The following is a 21,939-nucleotide window of genomic DNA, read 5'->3' on the forward strand; positions in this document are numbered from 1 at the left end:
TGTACGTTTTCGGGGAGGTCGTGGGAGTATGCCCTTCTGTAACCTATGGTATTTTGTGATATAATTATATCTGGTCATTCTGTCCTCTCACTCCCACTCATCTACCACACCATCACCTCTGGAGGTTGCCGGGGCGTCACTTGCGACTGCCGCTCGGTCCGTAAGCCCTCGAGTCGCGTCGTGTGCCGCCTCGTTGCCGCCCCTAGCGAGGGCGTGAGCGGGTTCCCATGAGATGTATATCTTTCTTGTGCCATCTCGACATTCTGCAAGAGGAATGCGTAGTGCTTCTGGGAAGGTTCGGCCATTGGCAAAGTTTCTTGCTGCCGTCCAAGAGTTGGTGACTACCACGGTTGCGTTAGTCTGAGCTAGCGCAAGCGCTATGGCTACTTCTTCCACTGTCTCGTTACTTAGGGTTTGTATCGTCGAGCACGTCTTACACTGTCTCTCGCTATCGAATACGGCTGCCATAACCCCTCTCTGCGATTGTATCGAGCCGCGTCTGCAAATTGTGCGCCCTTGTTGCTGCTGAATTTCTTCGGTATCTGCTTCGCTATGTTCTCTCGTCTGTCTTTATTCGGTTATGGGTTCATGTTTGCCGCTATCGGGGGCACTACCATTGTTTAATTCGTCCCTCTGAGGATGTCCACCTTGACACTGTGCTGTGTGTGACAACCTATGCCTTGTTTCTCTAGGACGTGTCTGCGTATAAAATTAAATAAAATTCGCACTGCAGACCTTCGGTAGAACTTCGCACTATAGTTAACATAAATTTGCTACTCACAATATGGGACGCCGTCGTCATGACAATGCGTTCCTCGGTCAAGGGAATCACCGTTCTGTCGTCACGCGGAACCTTTTGATATACGTGTTCCTTGCTTGACTAAGATGAGTGGAGACTCCTATGTTTAGAGGAACTAATAATTCCGAGATTCTGGTTTCTGATTACTTGCGAAGGATGCGGCTTTTATTTCTATCCGCATCTTATTATCTGTTCGTGTGGTTGTCTGCAGAGATACCTTGCATTAACTGCGCCCCAACTGTTCCTTTCTGGTTAGCACACCTCGGTACCAACAGAGGAACCAGGACCGCCACACCTTTGCGGGAAGGGAACAATACATTTCTGGAAGAACTTCGCTTTTGAACTGGAGGTGAGTGAGCTGCGTCTGCAAACTAGAAAGCTTAGTTTTTGCTCAAACGTAGTAGCTTTTGGTGAATACGGTATTATCCATTGAATTAGTATACCAGCTCTAGACGAGAAGCTCGGTGAAGGAAGTGCAAACGCACGGGTGCTGACATGTTGCTACGTCTCATTTTGTGTTGCTAAGATACTCAAAACATGAGGCAAAAAAATGGCCGACGATTACGGCACTCCCCAATTCGAAATTTGGGCGCAGCTCTGTACGTGTTTCCACTACGCGGTATATTGAGTGGCGCGAACAATCTGTTTAGTATGGCAAGTAGCAAACGGAGCGAACTTTGGCGCGACAGCCTCGGTAATGGCGAGACCGCGAGAGGAAGCCCCTGGGCGACGCGAGGAGTGATTCACACCAGCCTGCGCAGCCTGACCTCCACTGATACGGCGCTTTGTTTCTGTACGTCTGAGGCGCGCTGCTCTTGCGCCATCTCGTAGCGATCGTCGCCGCAGAGCCCGTCTCACAGGGTACTACGCTTTTCTTCTCAGCTTTTCACCATACCCTCCTCTTCCAATTTCCCACTTGCGTTCTCTTCGACATCACCGTCTTTAACTAAAATTCCCTGAAACTTCATAATCTAGCCACACACATTGAAGAATGCTTCCCCCTACTCGCTCGGCTTGGCTGAAGCCCACGCCCTGCCGCTCTTGGCCTGATAGCGTTTGTTTAGAGTAACTTTTACTACGACACACTTGACCGGGACGAGCGGCCGGAGCAGCGCATGCTTTGCAGTGAGGCGCTTGACGACGAAAAATACTGTGGTGGCGCTGCGATCCAAGTGGATTTAAAGTCCCTTGATAATTTGAAAGTACCGCCACTCTTTGAACTCTGCCGCCACCGCGTGACCTCCTCGCCTTTTGCGCGTCCGTCCCGCTGCACCCAGTTTTGCCCCCGTTTTTCTGCCTGACGACTGGTCTCCCTGCCGTTGCCCTTGGAAACGCATGGATCTTGCGTTTTGCTTGTGTTTTTCTTTTTCGTCCGCGCCATTTTTCTCCTCAGCTCGGTCGGCTCGGCGCTTTAGGTCGGCGTAGCGAACGTTGTAGGCTGTGTTTCCTGCTCTATGTGTTAGCGCTATGTCATGCTGTTATGATTATAACTGCAGCAAGAAGCCTGTAGATGTTTATGCCGTTTTTATACCACAAGGAAAGCATGACGCCTTGTGAAGGGAGCATGGCTGCATAACATTGGCCGAAAGAACTTTGTTGCGACAAAGAACTGCGTTGTTTGCGTGCTGAGGCATCTTTCTTACTGCTCGTAGGAAAGCATCCCGTAATGCTGCACTTTTTTTCAGTCTTCCGGCCTACTCACCTACGTTTTTGTTACGGCAATTTGTACGTTGCCTAAAAATGCAGTTGTCCTCTGTATGCTTAATATTCTGCGGCGGCTCCATCACCTGCACGTCGTCAACTGTTGTTATTCAGTCGGAAACGCGGCACTATAGATTCTGCTTTCCGTTGTGAACAAGTATGTGCGAAGATGCATCCTCTCGATCACACTTTTGCGATAGCTAGTACCTGTTGCCTGTTTTACCAAAAATTGAAATAGCGGCTTGTAGTGGAGCTATTATTTCTACCTTACGTCGATCTGTGCGTCAGTCAGATACAGTGAATGGAAGACCTGAAAAAAAAAAGTGGCAAGTATACCCGCCGTATTGCAGATGATGAGGACTAACTAGTCCACAGAGAAAGCCTTTTACGGCGAAAGCCTTAGGTCTCAACGCTTCAAGGTGACGTTGTGAACAGAAAATTTCACGTGACCTAAGAAAGGTCAGAGGTGAACCGAAGCATGTCCACTCCTGTATAAGGAAAGTATTAGTCAAATTAACTAATGATTTATTAGTTATTTAATTAAGGCGGATTAGAGTATATTAGGAAGGATTACAGTAAATTAAGAAGGATTAAGGTGCATGAACAAGGATTAGGAAGGATTATGGTGGGTGCAGGAGGATTACGGTCGATTAGGATGGAATAACGTAAATCAGGGTTGATAAAGGAAGATTAAGACCGATTAGGATGGATTAGGGTTGATTGAGCATGATTATGGTGTATTAAGCAGGATTAAGGTAAATTAAAGTGCATGAATAAGAATTGAGGTGGGTGAAAGTGGATTAAGGTGAATGAAGGAGCATTAAGGTGGATTAGGATGGACTATGGTGAGTTAGGCTTGATGAGTATTAAGACCGATTAGGGTGGATCAGGGTGCAAATTAGGAGGATTAGGGTGCATGAACAAGGATTAAAGATGATTAGGGTGGATTAAGGTTGATAAAGAAGGAATAAGGTTGTAAAGCCAGCTGTAATACACCTTAATCCAGCTAATCCTTGATCCACCCTAATTGGCATTAATCCTCCTTAATGTACCTTAATCAACCTTAGTTCACCATAATCCACCTCCATCCTCTTTCATCGACCTTAATGCATCGTAATCCTTCTTATGCACCTTAATGCCCCTTAATTCTGTCTCATTCACCTTAACCCACGCTAATTCTCCTTAATGCACCCTAATCCAGCTTCATCAACTTTAATCCACCCTGATACTTCTTAATGCGCTTTGATCCTCCCTAATCCACCATATTTCTTCTTCATTCACCTTTTCCACGATAATTTTACTTCATGCACCCTAATCCACCTCGATCGACTTTAATACACCCTAATCCTACTTTATCCAACCTTTATCCATCTTCATTCACTCTAATCCACCTCCACCGACTTTTATCCACCTTAATATCCTTACTCATTCTTATTAACCTTAATTCATCTTAATCCAATGACTAATCAATTATTACTTTGTTAATCAGTAATCATCTCTTATACAGGGCTGCACATGATCTGGTTCGCTTCCGGCCTTCTTCGCTCACATGATATTTTCTGTAGCTCACAACGCGGCCTTAAAACAGCGATCTAAGGCTTTCGCTTAATAAGCCACACACTAAGGGATATGCCACAAGTAATACTAGATCAGGCGCACAAAGTAAAGCATCTCATCATGTGGCAGAAAAATTGTCTGGAGTATAGAACTCGCCTCAAAGCTCTTTTTACGTCAGTATAGCCCGTGCATATGGCTTTATGAAAAGACCAACCTCCTCATAAACGTGGCATTCAGCATTATCGATGCTGTTATGAGCATTTCTCAAAAGTTTCAACATCACTGGGGCGAGCAAGTGGCCCAAAATAAGACGCCTCCATAGAATCCTGCGACCCTTCCGCAGGAGCACAGGAGAAAAAGCGTGCCGTGCGGCGGCCAGCGGGCGAGGAGAATCGAGAAGGAAAGCGCCACGAGGAAGTGTGTGGCTACTTTCAAATTATCATGGGGCTTTAAGTGAATTAGGCCGCATCAAGGCCACCCCGTTGGAAACTGCTGGCAACACTTCTCGGAAGGGTCATTCGTAATACTTCAAATGCTGGTATATGCGTTCGGACCGCTGAAACGCCTTTTATGAATGCAAATGACATGTACTCATGCCTTAGGAAGAGATATTTTTTCTGTGCTTTATTTAATTTTATTTTACGGCCACTCAGTAACTGCGCGTGCATTGCGACAGAAGTATCTCCTTTCATTTTACTATGTTATTGCACGGTTCCCTTTGGCGAACAAATATTTTTCTTGCTCTTCAAGGAGCATCTATCTCGTGTTGGAATTTCGGGCATATAATTTTCCATCAGTAGGTCTTACGAAATGCTGACGGAAAGACATATGAAAACATCTTGCTTGCCGCACACAGATTTACGGGAAGTACTTTTATAGAAAAAAAAAGACTGCAGTGTAACATTCCATTCATGTTTCCGTCTTCGACGCGTAACACAACTGGGACTAACTGGTACGAGTTCACTTATTGCGGTCGCTCCTCGGGCACCGAAAACAGTTGGGGGCAGCCAATATATATGGTGATCTTTGGTCCACAAGCTGTGTGAAATTTTTTGCGCAGTGCATTCGCAATAAAAAGATAAAAAGTTACGCGGTAGCCAAATTAGTGGCTACATAGTGGATATGACGTTGTGCTGCTAAACTCTAGCTCACGGGTTCAAACCAGGCATCGGAATTCGATGGGGAGGGAATGAAAAAAAAACACTCGTATACTTCCATTTGTATGCATGTTAAAGAGCCCCAAGTGGTGAGAACTGGACAGGTTGGTTCACAATCATATTGCCAGGCGGAAACCGGTACATTTTGTGTAAATAAAAAAAAGAAGGCAGCTGCGACCTTTGCCTTTTTTTTCTGGGGGTGTAAATGAACGAAATTACTGTATAGTCAACCCGCCGAAGTTGCTTACTGGCTATGGCGTTGAGCTACTAAGCACGAGTTCGATGGATCGAATCCCAGCCACGGCGGCCCCATTTAAATGGGGGCGAAATACGAAAGCACCCGTGTACTTAGATTTAGGTGCAAGTTAGAGAACCCGCGATGGTTTAAATTTCCGGAGTCCCCCACTACGGCGTGCCTCAAAATCAGGAGCTAGTTTAGGGACGTAAAACCCCCTCACTCTTTTTTTATTCTCGAGTCTCATTTCTGAGAAAAGCACGTTACACTTATCGCATATTTGATACATAAATATAACGCCATTCCGAAATGTACGTCCATTCACTAAGCAGCTTCTCTATTATGAACGGCTGGTTTCAGTTATCCGGCGCAGTATCTTAAGAAAAATAATGGAGCAATTAAACCAACGACACGCCTCACAGACACGTACAGATGTTTAAAGTTATGTTGTGTTCGTTGAAGAAAAGGGCGATACCACATTGGGCGCCCAGTTTTAATGGACTACCGATACGGTTGTCGCGCCTTCATTTGGTCGCACAGATAATTAAATGCAGAGGTCGCGAGGCTCAGTTGGGAGACACAATGATTCTCGGTAAGAGTACTGACATGACAGCGCGCGTCAGTTTGGAAACATTCCACCTAAAGAAATAGGTAAGCAAGTGCGTAAGCACCCACTCAGTATCACTATTTGCTGCAAAGCTTGAATCTTTAGAAGCGACCGCTTACTGAATTGGTTGTCTGTTAGTATCTCTTGCCTTTTTCTAGTTTTTTTTCTGGTTCTGTTTCTGTTGATCGTCGGCACGTACGTTCATCGGTGTGTAATGACATCTTTTTCTCCCTATTGTCTCGCTCTCTTCCACTTCACCTCTGCCCTTCGCCTTATATAATGTCTCCGTATTGCATCAACATAATTTAGTTAAGATTCAGCGCTTGTGTATCGTCCTTGCTCTTTTGTGCTTCCATGTGTTAGCGTTGTTGTAATATTCAAATCGACGTGGGGAGACTCTTGAAAAATATTTTTGATTGCCTGAATCAAGCAGATTTAGAGGCTGCCTCAGAATGGGGCGTTTACATTGAATGACTGCTAGCAACTTGTTCCGCAGAACCAATAATCACCCTTCTGTTAATTCCCTCAGGAACTGCTGCGCCCCTGCGCAACAGCCACCGCTCTCCAGCAGCACAATCATTCGGAATAAGAGTCCTCACTTGCATGGGCCCCTCACCTTGGAGACTTCAAAAGCGCTGTTATGTGCTCTATTCGAACGGACACGGCTTTTCGATAATTTTAATAGTGAATTCTGAAGTGGAATACGATCTGTATAAAAAACACATTTTGATTACACTACATTGACGAGTGTGTTCTATGCAGGAGACAACGATGGTGGGGGCATTAACGGACTCCATCTAGTGGGTTAGTGAGATTGGGCGAGGACGAAGAAGACATGGTCTCTCTTGTGTTTGTTTTTAAACAGGTTGTCCTGTTGTTCTTGAAGAACGTCTCCCTGTCTTCTGTCCGCATTGTATTGCGACACACGTGGAGGTACGGGGTACTGACCACGCCTGATGCTCCAGAGCCCTTCTGGGAGTCGTTCGTCTAGCCCCAGACGCATTATCACCAGTTACGACACCCGTGGAATGCTTTAGTCGTCAACTGCTAGGCCTTGCCCCGGAGTTCTCCGCTCTTCAACCACCACTCAGCGGGAGCTGCACACATCTCGTAATGACCGAAATCAGCCTACCAGAAGCACCCCAAAGCAGCCGGTTTCCCAGTCCACAGCAGGTAACGGTTCTGCATCCGCTGGTTCCCGATCGCTATCGTGGTGCAATCTTCGAAGACATTGAAAACTGGCTTGACAGGTATGGACAGATGAACGAGTGGACAGAGCAGAAAAAGCTCTCCCACGTCTCCTTCGCCCATGACAGTGGGCATACTTGGTTCGAAAATCGCGAAGCTAGCCTAACCACATAGAATGACTTTCGGCATAAGATTACGGATGCTTTTGCGAGTGCCGACCGAGGCGACCGCGCACAGCAGATCGTGGAGCTACGGGTGCAATTACCTAATCAGTCGGTCACAATGTTCACCGAGGACATGACCCGCCTCTTTCGTAGAGCCAACCCGAACATGAGCGAAGATAGGAAGTTGCGCTACGTCATGTGAGATGCAAACGAGCAGTTGTTTGCGAGGCTTGTGCGGCATCTACCATTCACCTTCGCTGAATTTATCAGAGGCTATTGCTTTTGAGCTTACCCTTCATCAACGTTGCAGGCAGTACGATCGACAGTCCACGAGCACTACAATCAATGCCACCGCAGTGATTTCTGAGTATCAGAACTCCTTGCGTGAATTGATCAGAGAGCTCATCAGAGAGTAAATTCAAAAGATTATGACACCGACACTGACAGACCCGTAACGTCAATCGCCGAAATGGTGCGCGACGAAATCAGGCAGGCGTTCCCCGCAGGCAATTTTCAAAACCACCAGCGTCCCGTGAGTTACGCCACCACTGTCCGATGTCAACCACCGGTTACAACCACACCACCGCACCACCAGCCTCCGACAGCCGCTCCTTGGTCGTCGCCCCAAGAGGAGGAGCCGTTGTCCTGTCCTTCCTGTTATCCCGTCCTTCCTGTGTGCTGTAAAGAACAAAGCACTGAATAAAAACAGAAGCTGATGGTAGTGCTAAAAGGGACGAACACATGGTGAAAAGACGACACGACGACGAGGAAACGCTCGTTCTCTCGTCGTCGTGTCGTCTTTTCAGCGTGTCTCCGTCCCTTCTAGCGCTACCATCAGTTTTGAAGAACGCATCACCAATTTCTCAGCACCAAGTGTTAGTAAAAACAGAAGATACGGCAAGGCCAGCGCACCAAAATCGTTATGGTGGCGCTCCCAGAGAACGTTAAGACATACAACAACACCTGACATATAAAGATGACCTGAACCCAACATCAACAACTCCGTGGGCATCTGCTATACTTCTAGTAAAAAAAGCAGCAACTAGCATTTCTGTGTGGATTAGCAAAAACTAAATCAGGTGAAAAAAAAAGACGTGTACTCGCTTCACGGTATAGATGATTCACTCGACGGGTCTCGACACACACTTTACTTCTCTTCAATTGACTTAAAAAGTGGATGCTGGCAAATCGAAGTAGACCCGAGAGACAGTGAAAGAACTACTTTTGTGACGCCAGACAGCCTATACAAATTTAAGGTCTTGCCCTTCGACTTATGCTCTGCGCCTGCTACGCTCCAACGTCTCATGGATATTGTGCTTTCGAATATGAAACGGAAAAGCTACTTAGTGTACATCGACGACGTCATCGTGTTCTCTGCAACGTTTGAAGAACACCTAGGACGGCTTAAAGCGGTTCTGCAGTCAATACGGTCCGCCGCCCTCACGCAGAAGCCGGAGAAGCACAACTTTGGCTTCGCGGAACTACAGTCTCCTGGTCACGTAGTCAGCCATGCAGGTGTCCGCCCGGATCCTGAAAAAATTACCCCCGTCGCGCAATTTCTCGTTCCATCCAAAAATATGCTGGGAAACGCTTCCTCCGCCTCTCCGCTTACTACCGGCGGTTTATTCCACTTTTTTCTCGCATTGCGTCGCTGTCAACTCTTCTCTCGAGATACGACGTTGCTTTGGTATGGGGTGACGAAGTGCAAGGTGCATTAAACGACTTGCGGCAACGCCTCCAGACACCTCCAGTGCTTGTTCAGTTTGGTGAGACTGCTACTACTTTGCTCCACACTGATGGCAACAATGTTGGCTTGGGAGCTGTTCTTGTGCTGTAGCAGGAGGACACAGAAAAAGTGCTCGCCTATACATGTCGAACAATCACGCACATAGGCTGATTCCTCCACAACTGAGAAACAATGCCACGCGATGGTATGGGTGGCTATGAAATTTCGTTCATATATGTATGGCCGCCACTTCACAGTTATCTGCGACAGCCTTTCATTTCATTTCATTTCATTTTACAACCTTAAAGGCCCCAATATATGGAGCGCTACAAAATGGGTGGCAAGAATAAAAATACATAGTCACAATAACAGGAAGTTATTTTACATTTTGGACGAACTTCGACGGGCACCTAATGTCGGGAACGTCGTTAGGAAGACCGTTCCAGTCTGCGGCTGTGCCAGAAAAAAAGAATTTGAAAACGTGACAGTGCGTGAACGTAGACGGGCGACCTGTAGCTGATGGCTGGTGCGGTGAGATTTGCGTGTAGGGGGGAGGATATAAGGTGCCATGCGCATAGGGCTATGAAATAATTTCTGAAAGAAAGATAGGCTGGCAATGCGGCGACGGAGCAATAAGGGTGATAATGCGGATGCAGTTTTTATGGAGGAAATGCTGATATCAAAGGAATATGACGACTGGATGAAACGAGAGGCGCGATTTTGTACAGATTCAAGATCATTAATTAGGTATGCTTGATGAGGATTATAAATAGGCGATGCAAATTATAGTTCTTACCGGCGAAATGTTTCCTAGGCTAATAATTTTACATTATGTAGATGGCGCTTTTGAAATCCTAACATCCTGTTCGCGAATGATGTTAGGTTAGTAACATGATAATTCCAGGAAAGGTCGCTCGAAAGTATTATTCCTGAATACTTGTACGAATGAACTAGTTCTACCGGAACTTCAGAATTACGTAAGGAAATACGAGAGAATTGCGGCGACGGTGAATATTCCATTAGCCACGCATTGCACTAGTCCTGGACAGCATTATGATCACATTGAAGAGAAGATTGGTCAGCGGTGGAAGTAATAGCACGAAATATCACACAATCGTCCACGAACATACGTATGCTAGATGTTACGTTCAACGGTAAATCTTTTATATAAGGAGAAGTAGAGGGCCGATCACGGATCCGCGCGCGACGCCTGATGTTACAGAGACTGAATTAGAATTCGTAGTAACAATGGTGAGGAAATGTGAACGATTCGTCAAGAATTCTTCAAACTTCTTCAATGTATTAGGGTCAAAATTTAAGCGGGAAAGCTTTATCAGAAGGCGTTTATGGGGTACTTTATCAAAGGCTTTAGCAAAATCGAAAAAATATAACGTCAGACTGAAGATTGGAATCAAAGTTAGCGTGCAGATCGTGTAAGAAAGTGGCAAGCTGAGTCTCGCAGGAGTAACCGCGGCGAAACCAGTGCTGGGCAGGATTTAAAAAGTTATTCGAGTCGAATGACGTGAGTATAGATGACTTGTTGCTTGATTATGCAGGGAATACTAGTTAGAGAAATGGGACGGTAATTTCGAGGTGAGTTCTTGGTACCTTATTTGTAGACAGGTACGATCTTCACTTGTTTCCAATCTTTGGGCAGTTGGTCAGTGAGGAGTGACTGAGTGAATTACAAGCACAACAGAGATGAACATGTATATTTGGTGTTCTGCAGTATCTTAGCGTTGATGTTGTCAATGCAAGCAGAGGATGAATGCTTTTAAGTTTTCTATTAAGGATAAAATCCCCTCTGAAGAAAATACGAGCGTAGGCAATTTCTCCTGAATAATTGCGCGGTTTGGAGAAACAGCCGGATCCGTTTCATTAGTAAACGCTGGTGAAAAAGCTGCGTTAGAAATGTTGGCGCATTCGGATTCACAGATAGTTTCACCTGATGCATCGGTGAGGGAAATTCTGCGAGTATTCTGGGGATCAATGACTTGCCATAACCTACGCGAGTTAGTATACAACATGTTAGGCAGGTCATAACAGCAAAAAGGGTGCTTGGCTTCTCACACATTTTACTTGTCCCAAGCGTTCTGACTAGGCCGCAACTTGGCTGAACAGAAAAGACGCTTTTTGTTTTTGTTTTCAAGACATTCTAATGTATTTGTGAACCAAGGGTTTATGGAGTTAGTTCTTATATTTATGCTTGGAAGAAACCTGTCAACCAAACCTTCAATTTTTGTCTTAAACATATACCAGTTATCATGAATAGATCTTTGAACTGGGTAAGAATGTTCGAAGTTCATTATTTATGGCAGTTAAGTGTGCTTTATCATAAAGTCGGATGGTACGTTTGCTAGTTGTCCGTGAAAACGGTTTGATTGTGAAGTCGACTTGCATGACTTGGTGATCGCTGACACCTGGCAGATGCGTAATGGAATGAACGTATTCCGGATTATCCGTTAATATTAGGTCGAAAATATTAGCGCAGTAGTCAGTTACACGGCTTGGCTCTGATATAATTTCAACAAGATTAAAATTAAGACAAACATCAAGAAATTCATTAGCATCTCTATAACCTGTGGTAGTTAGATTATGCCAATCAATACTCGGGAAATTGAATGTGGGAAAATCATGACTGTTAGCAGGCCTTTAGCAAACGCCAATAAAAACTGACTGAGGTGAAGCGTGACATAAGACCCATAACATTTATGTGTCTGATGAAACATTAATGGTTGTACATGATAAATCATGTCTGGTTTCAATCAGTACCCCCCACCCCCTCCCCTCTTATCTGGGCGATCCTTGCCGAAGACGAGGAAAGTAGGTAAGTCGGCAAGGACTTCACTATCGCAGATGTCGGTGTTTACGGTAAGAAGCAGGCGGACGGAGAGAGCAAACACCTGCGTCGTGAAAAGCAGCGGATTAGTAGACTGCACCGTCGCACAGCTGTCGTGCCCACCGAGCGGTGGCCATGAGCCCACGGGTTTTATAGCAGCAGTGGATGATGTTCCTGGCGATGGCGTTGTCCACTGATGATTCGAGATGCGGTAGACTGATGACAGTGATGGCAGGTGGAGCACAGCTGACGTTACGGGTTGATCCAAAATGTGTTGATTGTGGTAGGGCAGGTTCACGGAAGACACAGATCCACGGGAGGCAGACGGTGGAACGGTAAGTAGTAGGCGGTCGACGAAAGCAAACATCTGCATCGAGAAAAGCAGCGGATTAGTAGACTGAGCTGTCGCGCAGCTACCGGGTCAACCTATTCTGTTGGTTGGCAAATATTTCTGGACGATTTGCGCGTTGGAGCCTCAGACTCTAAGAGTTTGACATGACTGTCATGTCCAAGTTGGCGAAATGACATATGGATGCTGGCTGCCTGTCTCGATCGCCGATACAGTCGCCTGCTCCACTCGAAAAAGAAGACTCAGCATTTTTTGTGTTATGGACACATACACCATCGCACAACAACAATGGGACAAACTTGATTTGCTTGAAATAGTCCATTACTTAGAGGGAAGATCTGCAAAACCACGTAGAGTTTTCGCAAGAGAACTGTTATCATTTGGTTTACGGAGCAGAGTCATGTAAAGAGAGAGAGAGAAGAAACTTTATTAATGAATGGCCGGCAATTTCGTTGTGGTGGCCTCAGGTAGCGGCTCCATGTCCTTGGAATCGGGCGGCATCTTTGGCTTGCCGGACGGCCCAAAGTTGGTCTGCCAACTTTGAACTTTTGAGAGCCGCCTCCCAGCGGCGGCAACGCCGATGGAGAAGGTCCCCGGCGGGACCCGCGGCTGGGGCGGCGTCGGGGAGAAGCGACCTCGAGGCTTCCCGCACTGTGATAACGGCCGCGATTACGGACGCGTCGCGAACGGATGTGGTCCCATTACCGTGGTTGCCGGCACATTCCCAGAGCATATGTCGCAGCGTTGCTCGCTGTCCGCAAGCTTTACAGGCATCTGTTGGATATAAACCTGGGTAGAAGTGATGTAGTCATGTACAAAATAAACTTTTCTTCGACCTCTGTTCGCCACTGTTCGGTATCTGTTCGTCCTTCCTGCAGCTCTACGTACGCAAATACTTCAAGCATGTCACAACGAGGTGACTTCTTGTCACTTAGGCTAGACGCAACATTGGCGAGAGTGCAGCAAAGGTACGACTGGCCGAGACTTACCCCCACTGTGAAACATCACATTCGCACTTTCCTCGACATTCAGAGGCGCAGCCCGCCCCCGACGAAACCAGCCGGCCTCCTACAACCCGCCCAGGTTCCTCGAAGACCATTTGATCCAATCGGAACGGATATTTTGGGCCCACTTCCTACATTTACTGCAGGTAATCGCTTTGTTAGTGCCGCAACTAGACTATCTCACACGTTACGCTGAAACAAAGGCAATCATGAGGGGCACAGCAGCCTAGGTGGCGCGCTTTTTCATTGAGCATGTCGTGTTGCGACACGGCACACCAACCATCGTCATAACAGGCCGAGGAACCGCATTCACGGCTGCACTTTTAGATCACGTCTTGCTGCTACGTGCAACGGCTGATCGGAAGTCCACCGCCTATCATCCACAAATAAATCGATTAGCAGATTGCCTAAATAAAACAATTGAAGACCTACTCTCAATGTACGTGGAGGTTGAACATCAAATGTGGGATGAGATCCTACCTTAATTAAGGAAACATGAGACTTCCACCCAGTCGTAGCGATTGCTACAAAGAAAACCCACATGGGAACCTCGAAAGAAAAGTCTCGCAGTAGAAGAAAAATTCGTTCTGTTCCGGGACATGCTACCTTATATCACCTTTGCGTGTAAGAGCATGAAACATGAGAGGAAGCGCAAGACTCCGTTCACCTTTGTTGTTGGATGTTGGATGTGATGCTTCCGCACGACTTTGACGACAATGATATGGACCCTGATGCGTTTACGCAACGCGCAGAAGACGCTCGGAAGCTCGCAAGCTTGCGGACCTTCCAGCAGTAGGACTAGGCCACAGGCCGCTATGATCTTCACCCTAGAATAGTAACCTATGAGGTCGACGACAGAGTGTGGGTTTGGACACCCATACGGGAAAGAAGCCTCTCGGAGAAAATGTTAAGGTGATACTTCGGACCATATCGAGCAATGCGGCGATTCAGTGATGTCACGTACGATGTCGTTCCTGATAGTCCCAATTGTTCACGGCGCCGCACTACCCATCCAGAACTTGTGCACGTTGTCCGCATAAAGCCGCATGTGAGCGAATAGCTATGCCAGAGACCCTTACTTCAAGTGACATTTCTGGTTTAGCATTAGGGCGATGCTCTCCTGGTGAGGTACAAATGATACGTGTATTCTATGCTGGCGATAACGACGATGGGGCATTAAGGGACTAGTGAGTCAGTGAGATTGGCCGAAGACGAAGAAGACGTATACCTGCTATCTTTGTTTTGGAACAGGTTGACCTATTGTTCTTGCAGAACGTCTCTCCCTCTCTTCTGTCCGCGTTGCACAACGAGAAAATGTTTCTACTTGACTTTACCTTCTCGCACGTTGAAGCAGATCTCCAGACAAGCCAGGGACATTACTTTGGTAAAGGCTTCCCGGTCTCCCCTTTTCAGTTTTAATACATAGGCAATAACATTTCCCTCAAACTGCTGTTCATATTAACGTCCAATAATTGTATTGATTCTTTTCCTCAGGAAGTCATTGGTTCCCGTGATGCTGATGAAGCTTTTAAAGAAAACAAGCTTGTTCACGTCGTGAGTTTCACTTTGTTGTCAGTGCATTTAGCATAGTTGAAACATCTTTCTCTTGCATATACATCGTGCATATATACGTGCATATGTACCCTTGGAGTTGCCTAGAAGTCCATCTGCATTTTATCGCACCACGCATTTAAGAAACCTGGTTTATTTCACTATAATATTGTTTTCTTTGATGATTGTCCCGGATCCGTATTCCACCAACAAGAAGGGCGAGTAAAATGACACGAGATCAATAAAATTTTCTTACGTGGCTTCATGTTGCAGATAGGCGGCTTCTCTTGCAAGAATTTCGAGTTACATTGAGAAAACATCAGCCTAGGCCTCGGTGCCGTCCTACTCCAGAGGAAAGACGGACTGGAACTGGTGATATGCTAGCCGGTCACTGTCAAAAGCGGAAGGCAAATATTCTACGACTGAAAATGAATGTCTCGCCATCGTTTGGGCTACAGCGAAATTCCGCCCTTTCCTATATGGCAGGCCACTCAAAGTCGTCAGCGACAAAGTCAGCGATAAGCGTCAAAGACGTCAGTGAAGTCGTCAGTCGTCAGCGATCATGACGTGTTGTGTGGGAGAGCTAATATAAAGGACCCTTGAGGACAGCTGGCACCATGGAGCCTCAGACTGTAAAAATATGACGTCACGGTAATCCACAAGTCCGGAGGAAAACACTAACGCCGACTGCCTATCACATGCCCCCATCGATTCCCCGCTGCTAGACGACTAAGACGACGACGCCTTCCTCGGAATAATAAGCGCGGAAGACTTCACTAAACAGCATCGAGCAGAGCCAGAATTAAAAGGCCTCGTCGAGTATTTGGAAGGGAACACCGACGTTGTCCCTTGGGAATTCAGGCACTGATTCCCTTCGTTTACGCTAAAGAACAATGTGCTCGTGAAGAACTTCTCACCAGTCCACGCCAACTACCTTCTTGTTGTTCCGTCAGCGTTTCGTCCAGAAATACTGCATGCCCTACATGACTATCCGACCGCTAGGCACCTCGGATTCTCCCGGGTGCTATCAAGGATGCAGGAAAAGTATTACTGGCCGTGTCTGACCGCCGACGTCGCCCGTTACGTCAAGACTTGCCGAGACTGTCAGCCACGCAAGACACCACCAACAAGGCCAGCGGGACTAGCACAGCCAATGGAACCTCTTTACCAAACATTTTATCAGATCAGAATGGATTTGCTGGGACCGTTTCGGACGTCAACGTCTGGAAATATGTCGAACGTCGTGGCGAGGGACTATCTCATCCGCTTCTCTGAAACTAGAGCTCTACCGAAAGGTAGCGCAGCCGAAGCGGTGAAATTCTTCGTCCAGAACATCCTGCTGCGACATGGCGCCCCAGAACTCTTCATCACGGACAGAGGAACGGCCTTTGCGGAGCTCACCCAAGCTATTTTGCAATACAGTTAGACAAGGCACAGGACGACAACTCCCTACCACCCACAGACGAATGGTCTCACAGAGCGCCTGCACAAGACCCTCGCCGACATGCTATCTATAGCAATGTACGTCGATGTCGAGCACAAGACGGGGGATGCCGTCCTGCCATACGTAACCTTCGCTTAGAACACGGCGGTGCAAAAAATAACACAGATCACCCCATTCAAGCTGGTTTACAGCAGGAACCCGACGACGACTCTCGACGCCGCGCCGCCGCACGTCACCGACAAAGAGAATCTTGACGTCACTACCGATCTCCAGCGCGCAGAAGACGCCCCACAGCTGACCCGCTTACGAGTCAAGAACCAGCAGCGTAACGACAGCCGACGCTACAACCTCCGACGACGCTACGTCGAGTACCAGCCCGGTGACCGTGTTTGGGTTTGACCCCGGTGTGCCGACGAGGACTCAGTGAGAAACTATTTCGACGCTATTTCGGACCCTACAAGATCATCCGACGTATTGGCGCACTGGACTATGAGGTCGTTCCAGGCGGAATTTCGCATTCACAGCGTCGCCGCGCACGATCTGAAGTGGGCGACATGGTGCGTCTTAAGCTCTGTTACGCACGGTGATGAACTTCCGTATTTATTATTTCTTTGCCAGGGTTTTTTTTGCTTATTACATTCTTTTGTTTGCAGCATAAGGTCGATGCTACTTTAAGACACGTTTTTTATTATACTTATTATTGGCACGTGTACTTGTTTATCTTTTGTGGGTGACCGCTTGTCACCGCCTTACAAATGTTATCGTACAATGCAGGAAGCGCCTATATTTTGTGCCTATTCGTCTTGCGTAGTTACAGTTGCAGGACATCGGGATGTTGTAAGCAACAACCGCGCAGTTGATGAATTGCCGTATGTGCATCTTGCTATACTTCGTGTCAAGGGCTGGTCTCATTCACCGTTTTTAAGCCAGATTTCTTGACGTGACAAATAAAAGTTCTACTTTTTCCCCCAGTCTTTTTTGTGACTATGGCTGACCTTCTGAATGTTGAGGGACAATGGTCATCCCACTGTAGTCTAATGTTAGATCTGGGTCTAGAAGTTTTCCTGCAAATGGTGATGCATCGACTTGTTAGGACGCTGTTTGGTGCTCCTGTGACAATTTTATGGCCAAAGAGTTGGGAGATGCGACAGGCAGGATACCCACCTTAAAACATTGGATATAGATCCTGTGCACGTGACACTCATCAAAGAAAATGCTGAGGTCCAGCAATGAAAGATCACTGTCTAGTGGTAGTTTTCCCCCTGTCATGAACTCATCTAGCACTGAAAGGAAAACAGAAAACAAATCACTCTGCCCATTTAGAAGTCTTACTTCCCATCATATAGGTTAGAAAGTTCCCCATGAAGGAAAATACCATTGCTGGTTCTTACAGTAGGTAGTGTTTTAGGATTAGTTTAGACTATTCTCGGCGGTCGACATTCGCTACTAAAGAGGTTGAGCAACTTTTTAATGTCTCTTACACAGTACCACGCATGTTCAGGTAAGCAAAATTACTACTGAAATGCAAGCTCCGCTATATGGGTCTGAAGATATTCTGTGGTGAGCATCGTGCTGCAGCTGTCCTCCGCACTCAAAGGTATTTTGGCCTTCCCTACTAACGCTCTTGAACACAGAAGCATGTTGTTGCTACAGGAATACAAGAGAGCACCCTTAACACTTGGTACCACCCCGAAGTAGAGGGGAGTTTCCACAACGAAGTACAATGTTTACTTTTAACGGTACGTTCGCACTACCTTTTGGAATACGTCGCCAAGGAGGATTTAATAGAGTTGAACGTAGGTAACGTCTCAGGTCAGACAACTTCGAGGAAGCCAAGGCTTACGACTGTTACACAATCTAGACAACGGCAGCCGTCAATTAAAGCAACTTGCTGAGGAAGTTAGAACTACCTTTTTATTTTCAGGGCCAAGCTATCTGTGCACGTACAAAAATGTGAACCAGACCAGGCCAAGACGTGAAGTTTGCATCAAGAAGTATAGGCTGAAGGTCATAGGAAGTACGGTTGGTGCTGTTTACAACATAACACTGTCCTGCAACAGCAATTATGTGGGACTACAGACCGATGATTCAAGGGCTATCTTACAAAACATGCACAGACCCTCGACACAACATGGCGGAACAGCATAACTAATGACGCTGCTGTTTGCAGTTGCAGTAAATTTTTGGCAATGTAGCATCCTGCTGACACATTTTCAAAGCATACACAACTTGCAGAATAGCTCCCGCTATTCTAACGTATCACCACTTAAGCTGCTTGGCAAATTGAAGTATTCCGATCAACTGCAGGAGCGTTATGAATTGGGCTGCTTGGTGCATGTTGAGAAGGGAATTGAACAGGGCTACAGACAGGACGAAGTAAATATATTGGTGTGTCTGTCGCCGTCATTTCGTACTGGCACTAGCACTGTTCATTCCCTTTTAAATATCCATATATTTTGGTCACCGAACCGCGCGTTACATATTACGCTGCCTTCCGATGTCGCAATTAAGTATTTACGTCACCGCATATTGGCCTATTATAGTTAGCTCAACACTAGCTTATAGCACGCTTACTTGTGGCCTAACTTAGTTACCATGGAGCCCATGGTTAACATTGCTAGTTATCAGTATGCAGTGTTTTTGCACAGTCATTGAAGCATGATTATCGAAACTACAATTATAGTGGTGCCTGTTTTGGTGCACAAATTACACATATACAGTCAACTACTGACTTGCTGGCTGTACAGAACAACCTCTTGCAGTCACGTGTTGACGAAATAGAAGATCGGTCACGAAGAAATAACCTAATATTTTATGGTTTGCCTGATGCGAAGGAAACATGGCAAGAAACGGAAACAAAATTAATTGAAGTACTAAGTAAAGTCGTAGATCCATTTCCAGCTGGTTCAATTGAACGTGCGCATCGTCTGGGCACTCTATCACCGAACAAATGCCGTCCCGTTATTGTGAAGCTTGTGAACTTTAAAACCAAGGAACAGCTACTTTCCGCACGCAAGCTGTTGAAATCAAAAAATGTAACAGTATCTGAAGATTTCTCGCCCGCCACCCGTGTCACACGAAAAACACTAACCGAATTCGCCAAAAACCTTCCTGGTTCCCGATCCTTTCTACTCAGCTACAATAAGGTCATTGTTAAAAAGAAACGCTAAACTTACAAGACATTGACGGATAGCATCGAAGAAATTAAAACCAATGAACGCACTGAGCGGCATGAGCCCGTCACTAACACTGCAAATGCTATGCCCTAGGAAGGCGAGAGGGGTGCTGGATGGCCATTCGCACAACTGTCTATCATGTACACCAATGCACGCAGCGTCGTCAACAAACATGATTCGTTGTCATCGGCGATAGATTCCTGCTCTGCGCACATTGTTGCTCTTACGGAAACTTGGCTCTTTCCTGACGTCCAAGATTGTGAAATCTTTCGTGAAGCCTCACATTTTAACATATACCGATGCGACCGCACTACGTCTCGAGGTGGGGGCGTACTACTTGCGATTTTAAATGATATTCCTTCATCGAGCATATCAGTTAGCACATACCTCGAAATCGTCTGAGCATCAGTAAAAATTGACCATCGTCAACTCATTTTTGGCGTGTGCTATAGACCCCCTTCTTCCGCTTCCTGTTTTTTAAATGAACTGCATGACGTCCTTAATACGATTTACACTGGGTTTCCCACGTCACCCGTCATGCTTTTAGGGGATTTCTACTTCCCTAATATAATATGGAATACGAACCCTCCTACTTTAACGCCGTACTCAACCGAATCACAAGAATTTTTGGATATATGTTCAGCATTTTTGTTAACCCAAACTGTTTCCGAACCAACCAGATTATCCGCTACTGCACCCCACACACTTGACTTAATTCTCACAACTACTCCTGATCTTCTCTCTGATGTTACTTGCTGTCCTGGAATTAGTGACCACCTACTGCTAAACTTTCACATCGAAACAACCATGCCAAAACGCTCAAAACAACGCAAAACTATTTTTGACTACAACAGAGCAAACTTTGACGCAATCAATACTGAACTCCATGCATTCATAGACATCTTCTTGCATAACTTCGACAATAACTTAGTGCACGCTAATTGGGACCCATTCGAAACTAAAGCGCACGAACTAATAAGAAAATACATTCCAAAGCGAGTCATCACCACCCATTCGCAGGCACCATGGTATAACATTCATTTAAAACGGCTATCCTACAAGAAAAAACGTCTTTATCGCGCAGCCAGGCTCTCACCTTCTAGTTTACGTTGGGATGCGCACAAGACTGCATCTGACGCTTATCTTGCAGCCATTAGAGACGCCAGAGAAAACTATTTTTCTACTGTGCTTCCGTCGATGCTAGCCTCTAACGTAAAGAAATTTTGGCGCACCATTAACCCTCCACCACACGACACTAGCACCTTACATGATTCTTCTGACGAACCCGTACCCAACAATCTTTGTGCGACCCTTCTTAATCAAAGATTTGTACAGAATTTTTCCTCTGCTTCTTCAATTGAATTACCCCTGACACAAGCGTTCAACTACGTAGCTATGCCTTCAGTACGAATCGACGTATCTGGTGTCGCTAAGCTTATCTACGGGTTAAACAACTCGTCCTCTCCCGGCTTCGACGGTATTAACACCAAATTTTTGACAAACACCAGTACTTACTGCTCTATTATATTTACAAAAATATTCCAGCAATCCTTGGACACGGGTACGCTCCCCGAAAAATGGAAAATAGGAAAGGTGATTCCAATCTTCAAATCAGGCAATAAAAACTTTCCTTGTAATTATCGCCCTATTTCTCTCACCAGTAACTGTTGTAAAATACTAGAACACGTAATATACACTAACTTGGTTAGCTTTCTGGAATCAAACTCATTTTTTAGCGCGGCTCAACACGGCTTTCGCAAAACACATTGATGTGAAACGCAACTTATGTGCTTCACTCAAGTGTTGCACCAAATCTTAGATCAATCATCTCATGCCGTTTGCTTATTCTTAGATTTTTCAAAAGCGTTTGACAAGGTCTCACATAGATTACTGCTTCATAAACTAAATCAACTAAATTTAGACACTGGTTTGTTAAAATGGATTGAATTTTTTCTTACACATCGTTCACAGTTTGTTGTCGCGAATCAGCGCTGCTCTGCTTTTAGACACGTTTCTTCAGGCGTTCCGCAGGGATCGGTTCTTGGACCACTTTTGTTTCTTATCTATATCAATGACTTGGCGCCACTCTTAAAATCTAACGTTCTTTTATTTGCTGACGACTCTGTTATCTTTCGCGAAAGAAGAACTGTTAATGACACTACCCACTCACACTACGATCTAGATGCGGTTGCTACTTGGTCCAAAACGTGGTTCATGGAACTTAACACTAGCAAATGTAAAACAATGCGCATTTCCCGCACTAAGACCTCCATATCTCCTTTTTACCTTAACAATGTTCAATTAGAATCAGTCATCTCGTACAAATACCTTGGCATTCACATTACCACTAACCTAACCTGGAACATTCATATTGAACATATAGTTAGCAACGCAAACCGCATGTTAGGTTACCTACGTCGTAACTTTCTTAGAGCGCCATCG

General features: G+C 45.9%; 1 protein-coding gene across 1 annotated transcript in view; it reads left to right on the forward strand.

Annotated features, from left to right (window-relative positions):
- LOC135900506 (transient receptor potential cation channel subfamily M member-like 2) overlaps positions 1-21,939 on the forward strand; it is a 382,962-nt gene that overhangs the window by 22,995 nt on the left and 338,028 nt on the right. Inside the window, exon 2 of the mRNA XM_070536288.1 lies at positions 1,056-1,148. Coding sequence (XP_070392389.1) covers positions 1,056-1,148 — 93 coding nt within the window. The remainder of the gene's footprint in view (positions 1-1,055; positions 1,149-21,939) is intronic.

The sequence above is a fragment of the Dermacentor albipictus genome, chromosome 3 (assembly GCF_038994185.2).
Source record: "Dermacentor albipictus isolate Rhodes 1998 colony chromosome 3, USDA_Dalb.pri_finalv2, whole genome shotgun sequence".
In the NCBI taxonomy this organism is placed as follows: Eukaryota; Metazoa; Arthropoda; class Arachnida; order Ixodida; family Ixodidae; genus Dermacentor; species Dermacentor albipictus.